General features: G+C 42.5%; 1 protein-coding gene across 2 annotated transcripts in view; it reads left to right on the top strand.

Annotated features, from left to right (window-relative positions):
• The first annotated feature begins 8,069 nt into the window (after window positions 1–8,069).
• ACOT12 (acyl-CoA thioesterase 12) overlaps window positions 8,070–8,299 on the top strand; it is a 29,299-nt gene continuing 29,069 nt past the window's right edge. For both annotated transcript variants that reach the window (XM_042822826.1, XM_042822825.1), the window contains exon 1: window positions 8,070–8,202. In XM_042822826.1, the coding sequence (XP_042678760.1) occupies window positions 8,070–8,202 (133 nt within the window). The remainder of the gene's footprint in view (window positions 8,203–8,299) is intronic.

Genomic DNA, 8,299 nt, shown 5'->3' with positions numbered 1-8,299 from the left:
TGGCTGTCTGAGAAGTGTTGTATCAGCATGCCTTGTATGCTTACTGACAAATTGTGAAGCCTTTTTTTTTTCCTATGGCAAGTATCCCCTTCCAAGAATGCTGTGGTGCATCTATTTTGTGCATGTTTGCCTAAACCAAACAAAAAAACATCAAAGCAGCTTTTTATGCCAGATTTTTACTGCCGTACATGCAGCCAGAAAGCACTTATTTCTGGCAGGGAGAGGAGGAAGATTTAATTGCGTATCTGTGGTATTACTTAAAGCATTGGTAAACTGTTGTCAATTTGGTTCACATTGCACACATACTCTATGTAGCCAACGGCTGGCATTAATACCTCAACAACTCTTGGTCTGTAAACTCCTACAGGTTCTGTGCAAGAAACCTTGTCTCCATTGCTTAATACTATAAATTCCTGCCCTGAAGCAAGAGGTGGCTTTGACTGTGCAGCCGTGTGTACTGTGTACTACAATAGTACCTGTTCTGTCATCAAAACTTGCTGTTCACGTCTAAGTAAACCTTTGTTAAGCACGCTTAGTGATTTCAGGACTTATTTCAGACAGCAGGATACATAAGCTGCTAGCAGGAATATTAAATCAAACACAACCAAGCAAACCTGGCTCAGTTTGCATCCTGTATGAGGGCCTGGGGCCAAACACGATTGGACAGCCAGCATCTTGCAATGCCATGCTGGCTGTGTGTGCAAGTTGCTGCTGGGAATCAGACCCCGTGGGAAACACACACCAGGTTCTCCCCTGGTGTATCGAAGCTTCTGCATTGGTGCCAGGACAGAAACCCATAACTGTTGGTTGCAGTCAGGGAACATTATCTGTGCTGTGTGCCCTTGTCACCAGCTATCACTGGCAATGCAACCTGAGAAATTTGAAGGGGATTCATAGTCATGTATTTTTTAGTTTAAGTGACTAGGCTGACCTTTTGAATAAGCGCAGTATTTGTTAGTGATTTGCACCTTCACCCATTCATGTAAAACTCTTGAGTATTGAAAAAAATGTTCCTCACACCTCAAGACCATCTGTAGACCAAGTCTTTATATTTCTAAGGCCAGAAAGGTCAAAAAATAGAGAACAGGGCATAATCACAGTTCAAGAAAAGTGCTTGCTGGCTGCGTATAAACAACTAGGTAGGTGTGTTTTCAACAGAGATTGACTTTCAATATCACAAGTGAAACAAACACTCAAACTCTAGTCTCTAGAAATAAGGAGAAATTTTCCAACTCATCTGGAATTAAATTTGTCAATCTAAATATTAATATAGAAAATCCATACAAAGCAGAATGGCCTGCCTCTGACCTTAAGCATTAATCCTGATTTTGTGTCAGGTCTCACAGATTTTGTATATTTCAGTGCAGCTGTATTTCTCCTCAGTAAGTGCTTGACTTTCATTATTGACAGGCAAATAAGCAAAGAGCTAATCCATGGCGTACCAAAAGAGTTCAAAAGTATGGCAATACAAAATTCCCTGCACATCATAAATATGCAGATGCGTGCATGTTGCATTAGGGCAAGCAAAAACTCCAGTTGCAAACTCCTCCAGAATTCGTGTGTGATTTTTGAGGGCAGTCTCTTGGACCGTTTCAAAAGGGCAGCAGGCTGCACAAATGGGAGGTCCAACAAGCTGCTTGACAGTGTACCTTTCTGAGTTGTTTAAGGTTTTGCTTTGGGGATCATGACTAGTCCAGTGGCAGCCCTTAGAAGCAGTTATACCACGCATGCATCTTAATTTGAAGCTTATTGAATGTGTCAGAAAACAGACATGCACCTGAAGGCCTCCCTTCTTTAAAAGTACTTTTTGAACAAAATGTCCGGCTGTTTTCCACAGCTGTTAAGCTGCTGAGAGGTTTGGTGGAGTTAGTTCTGTTGTACCAAGAGACAAAAACTTGTGCCTGTGTGCAGACAGCCTCCCCACAGGAGGTGTCTCTGGCAGCCAGGCTGGCACATCTTTGGGAATCCGTGGTGTACCAAGAAGCCTAAGGACCAAACATGGGAAACAAGGTCATAAATCTCACTTCACTGTTTTATCTTTGAGAGTTCCTGGCAAGACCAGGGAGCTGCAAAGTGATGGAGTGCATGGTCCCTGACCAAAGGCCTATCTGCGTTGGAGCATCCAACAGTGCTCTTGCAGACTGGTGTTTGGTGATGGTAATTTGACACCACCACTCCAGACTTGGTTTTGTTCCTCACTGGTCTGATTCAACCTACCCTAACTTTAGCCACCTAAAAATTACCAGTCTAAGTTCCCACTTTTAAGTCACAGGAAGGGCAGAAGCAGAGATGCCTCTGAAAAACTGTATGATGGCATCCATTGCCCTCTCCAGTGATAAATCCTGATTGCTTTTAAGAGCATACACTTGGGTTTAATACTTAGCTTCACATCCCTGGAATGGGTTAAAATGGGAAAGAATAACATAGCTCCTGAGAATCTGAATCCATGTGGCTTCCAGATGAGTTTTTTAAATCCTTAAGTCTCAAACATGATTTCTGCCCTGTAGTTTGCTATTGCCTCCTTCTGTACTTCTTTTTTTTTTTTTTTTTCTTTTTTTCTTCTTTAATATATATATATATATATATATATGTAAGCAGGGGTAACTTGAATTAGCTTGTTAAACATTTCTGGAAGGTTTATCCCTGCCCTCCCTTGTTTGTTAAATGGGCTCTCTCATTCTTTGTCTGCACTGATTCATTCATTTAAAGCAACATATGAAGAAACCATTGCATAGATGAATCAACACCAGCAATAGCATATGCTGCTTTTAAATTCAGCTGTGAGGTTGTAACTAAGATATTAATGTATATACTTTCTAGGGATGACTAGATTCCTTTTCCTAAGAGCTTTCAGGAATGAATCTAGAAGCTCCTAATTTAGGATTGTGAAAATTCAGGTAGTAATGGCAGTATATGGGGATTTTTTGTACGCTTTCTGTAAATGTATATAATTTCATATGCTGGTTTGGAGATAAGGAAGGTGCCCAGTTTCAGATAGACCAGATTTTTGCAGACAGCATTACTGTCCGGGTTAGCAAAGCCCATCTAAGTTCCACCTCAGGCTTGCACCATACACCTACCTTAATTCTCACCCAACTTGGTATCTGTCCTTCTTCACTCACCATGGGTACCATGTCAAAATAATCATACCACTTCTTGTTGCAAGCTGAGGAACAGCTGAGGTTTAAAAATATGAATGTTGCAACTCACGCCTTTTCACCTTCATGAAGTGTCCACATTGTCTCAGCTGAGCCTCCAAAGAGCGGCTGCCTCCAAAGTTGCCATACAATTTCATCATTCAAATGTAGGTGTAATTTATTTTTCATATTTTAATGAGTCTAACAGCAGTGGTATAAGTATGTTTGCTATATTTTCAGAGTTGTGGGTTATTTGGTGTTGAAAATGATAAGCATCTTGTGTAGCTATGAATAGAAAAACTGAGAAATGCTTCTTATGATAACGCTAGTACAATCCCTGCTCTGCTGTTTCATATTTTAAGTGCTGAACTGAACCAAAATACTATCTTTGAGAATTACCCTAGACTCATCCCTCCATGATTTTTTCTGTTCCTGCTTCTGGGTCCTTAGTGAATTCTGGGCCAAAAGTAAAGCAGTGGCAGTGACAAAGGTAACTGTGGTAGCCACTTATGGACAACTTTTCAGATGCATACAGCCGTTCTTGTCTGTTGCCTGATACTCTTGCATTTTTCTCAGTGGATCACCATATTGTTGAACATCTTGATGGGTTTTGTCAGCCATGGAGGAGATGTGGACAAGATTAGCACCGGGGAAGTGTTGAAATGTAGCAAGTAATGAGCTATCTTCTCCAGCAAGCATTTATTTTTAGTGCTTAACTTTCAATTAATGTTTATATTTTCAGTTATATTTTATCATTCAGTATCTTGAGGTGGTTTGAGCAAAATATATGAATATATATAATTTACAAGAAATATAGGCTTGTATTGTGCCTTTGTAATTCTCTTCAGCTTCAGTATCTATAAGCTACGAGCGGACAAACCTTTGGGGTATTCTTTACTACATAGTAGCTGATGGCTTCATTAATACTGGCTATTTGAATCTTCTGGGTCTAATGTTTATGTTTTCCCAGGTGAAAACGCCATAGTGTTCTCCACCAGACATAAGCACAATGACATATCACTGCAGTGCATGCTGTCTCTTAGCTTCTCTCTACATGTGCTTGCATGTTGAAAATTTAGAAATGCTGCTGTATAAATTGCTACCTTGTTTACCCAATACAAGTGTTTTCCTGCATCCCTTGTTTGCTTGAAACTTATTAACACGAAAGTTATCTTTGGCTTGAAAGGGAGTTGTGGATGCACAAAGGATGCAGGGAGCAACTCCTCAGTAGTTTACAGGCTGCTGTGCATTAATGTCTTCTCAGCAAAGAAATGTAGCATTAGCAGTGACTTCCTAGTGAAAACACTGAGCGTGCTTATCACTTAAGACTTTAGGAAAAAGCGTCAGACTGTGTAATTGTATCTCATCTAACTTAGACACCTAACCAGTAACATTTGATGAGGCATGAGCCTCTCATTTAACTATTTTTGATCATGAAGTACCAAACAACGCAAAACTGAAAGGTGAACAGCCATGTTTTAGTATCACAGCTACACAAGAAATCACGAGTTTTCATGAGGTTCTGTTCTGATTTTGTTTCCTTATCTCTAAAGCATTTTCACTGTGGAAGTATCTTTCCATGCAGTTACTGAGGCTTCCTTTCACCAACCAGAACAGTCCGTAGCCTTCTACACTGTGAAAGGCAAGCTCTGTGGAGAAACATGGGCTTTCCGCTTGCCCAGCAAATTCGAAGAAATTTCATCCAAGCCATAAAAGCCTTTTATGTTATTGTGTTTGTGTAATCAAAGCAATTAGGGATAGGAACCTCGGTAATGAAGAGGTCTCTCTGTCCTCCGTTTTACTCTCTCTCTCTGTAATTTGTAGGGATTTAAGAGTTATTTTCTCAAGGCTCAGCTGTGTCTCTCTAAACCAGCACAGTCTACGCATCATGTGAGATTCAACTTAATGGGGATAGCATTTGAACATTTAAGATTTACTTTTCACATAGCAAGGAGTAATGTATGTCCCTAGGGACATGGACTCTTGCAAACAAGTCTGATACCAAGGATAAAAAATCAACATGGTACCAGTACATCAGACTCTGTACTACAGTGGGGTTTTTAGCTTTTGTCATTTGTATTTTATTTTGCAGGAGAGGAGTTGGGGAATCTCAGATCACATGGGGGATTTTAGAAGTATATCACTCAACAATCATTTTATAAAGTCTAACTTCAAAATGCACTATGATTTATTACAAAAATATATTTTCTTCTGTTTGCCGACATGGTTGTTCCACTTTGTGATAAGTTAAACTAAGCAGTTAATTTGTTGCACTGCCTAGCTGCATGAATTCATCCAGTGTACGTACGTACCTGTGCAGCATTACTTTGGGTTTTGTATTTGAATTTGCAGTATTGATTATTATTTTTGTATTTTACTTTGCCTCTGTTATTGGAATTGTAGTAAACATAATTTATACATATGATTTTACAACTGTTTTGCAACTGAAAAGTCTCCTTTAAATTGTAAAGTTTTATTGATGGATACTCATTAAAATGGTATAAGAATTATATTAACAATTGTTTTGTGTTTTGATGCTCTCTGTACATAAATATATGTCTATTTATCTGTTTAATGGTGCTTGTGTCTTGCAATTTTGGATACATTTTAGAATAAAGTTTCATTTTACAAGAAGTAGTTGTATTTTCAAAAGCTGTGTCAAAGAAACACCACTTTTCTCCAGAAGTAACTGGGGCTATGTGAGAAACATATGACTCTCCAAAACATGTATAACTTCAGGCACCGGTGTGTTTGTTTCAAGACAATGGAAGCACAAAACCTACAAAGACGCACAGCTGTATATTCCAGTCAGTTTACTGAGGTAACTGATGTCAGTATTTAAAACATTACCCAAAAGAGTCAGGAGGCATATCATAGCCCTGCTGATTCCATTGGTAAGAAGAGATCTGTGAACATGCTAATGATGTCACCATTACACATGAGGCTGTAGTTTTCCAAAGAACTCCGCAGCTTTCCGGTCTTGCATAAATCTGCTTAAACATTGACAGAATTTTGGTAGGCACCTAAAAAACAGTTCTAGATTATAGGCTTCTGTGAAATTTTGGTACTAAATCAGACTCCTTTGTCCTACAGCATTTCACAGAATAAGGTCTCACTTGGCTGAGGGTCATATCTAAAGCAGCTGCATTAGTTGAACTGTCTGCTACCGTACAACTGAGTAATATTTCTTGCTAGCTCTAATGGCTTTATTTTACAGAATATTTATTCACATGTAATATTGAGCTCATCTTTTATTAACAAAATGCCTTACCTCTCCTGGCACAGTTCTCTTACAGTGTCCTGTTCATCACAGCACCCGCTAAATGTACTACTGTGCCACACAAAGCCTTTAACATTGTGTTGCTTCCATTATAAATACTTGTTACTAGGATGGAATAATCTAATATCCATTGTTAGGCTTTTTTTCTTTCTTTCTATTTTTTTCCTTTTAAAACTATTTAAAACAATACTGCACCTGTTTCCTTGGTTGTTTTTACTGTTTCAGTTCAGGCCTCAAGCCATAAAGTGAGAATCATTTATAAAACCACATTAGCAAATAACTTCTGAAGGAAAGCCAATGTCTCAGGTGGTTGAGTAAGCCTTTGGAGTTGAGCTCCCTCTAGTTCACCATCAGTTCTCATTTCAGAAGACTACTTTCACTGAAGGCTAGCTCAGCAATCTATGGGTTTGGATGTAAGGCATCTTCCATCTGCCCATGACCATTTGTTCCCTTTGCCACAAATGGGCATCAGTAAAGAACTTCTTCACTGTGGGCTTGAGAGAGTTGTGGAACAGGCTGCCAAGAGAGGTTGAGGAGTCTCCTTCTCTGGAGATAGTCAAGACACGTCTGGCCAAATGGCTCTTGCTGTAGGGAACCTGCTTTAGCAGACCAGAACTCCCAGGTCCAGAGGTCCCATCCAAACCCTACAGTTCTTTGATTCTGTGAAAGAGAAATAGGCCCCTTTACACATGCCTCCCAGAGGCTGCCTTCACCTGCTAGGTAGTCCCGCCAGCTTCTAGCAGTGCTGGTATGGCTGCTGTGCTGCAAAAGTCAATTTTCTGCTGGGAAACTGAATGTCTGCCACAGATCTCTGTGAACTTGTGCTGGTAACTTCATTTCTGAATCCTTTCATCTGTGAAGGAGAATGACATTGATCTACCAGGTGCTTTCTGAGGCCAAATTCACTGACAACTGTGAAAAAGGTATTCTGATGTGCAAGAAGCTAAAGGAGTACCCGGGGCTGCAACGAAAGGATCTGCTGAAGCTGCAAGATGGACACGACAGACATTTGAGTTAGTTCAGCAGACGGCGAGAGGAGAGGTGCAGGAGGGCGGGGGAAAGTCCGCTTAGCAGATCTAAGGCTGGTCTAGGAAAAGGACGCTGCATCGAGGCTGTGAGGCCGTCACCTCACTCCCCGTGGCTGCCAAGTGGAGAAGGCAGCAGCAGCCATTTGTGGCACTCATTCGGCTGCTGGATGCCCACTGCTCCTGGTGGGCAGCTCCTACCTCCGACAGACCGCCGTCACAAGACACGTTCCTCAGAAATCACGTGTCACCTGCAGCTCCGAAGTGCCCTTCCCAAGTACTAGCTTCTCTTACCCCAACAGAAATGAGAGAAGTTGTCTTTTCTGTTTCTCTAAGACTGCTGCGCAGCTAGGGGAGGTCTGCTGACCACTCGCCCAAGCACGCACTCCACACTTCTACAGTTTTCGGTTTCCCCTTTACCTACCTGTGAACTAGCAGTCCTACCGCTCTCATCTCACAGCGGACAGCAGACAGGAGGACCGCGCACCTGCCCACAGCCCGCCCCGCCGACAGAGGGCGATTCTCTCTCAGACGCGGGCGCTGAGGCGGGACGGGTCCGCCCAGCCCAGCAGGGAACGGGGAGGCCGCAGCGGGCAGGCGTCGGCGGACACTGCCGCGGGTAGCGGCATGGAGCGGAGCGGGGCGGCGGGGGGATGGGTGCCCATGTGCCAACGCGTCCTGCCGGCCCACGCCAACCACCGCGGGGAGCTGAGCACCGGGCAGCTCCTCAAGTGGATGGACGCCACCGCCTGCCTGGCAGGTAGAGGGGCCGGGCAGCGCGGCGGGGCGAATGTCCGGAGCCCCTCACACGCACCGCGCCCGGCGGTGGTGGGCGGCTTTCTGCTCCCAGGGGCTGC

This window comes from Centrocercus urophasianus, unplaced genomic scaffold (assembly GCF_019232065.1).
Source record: "Centrocercus urophasianus isolate 14NV4802_14NV808 unplaced genomic scaffold, USGS_Curo_1.0 seq_21, whole genome shotgun sequence".
NCBI lineage: Eukaryota > Metazoa > Chordata > Aves > Galliformes > Phasianidae > Centrocercus > Centrocercus urophasianus.
The sequence above is the reverse complement of the archived record's forward strand: the minus strand, read 5'-3'. Positions and strand labels throughout refer to the sequence as shown.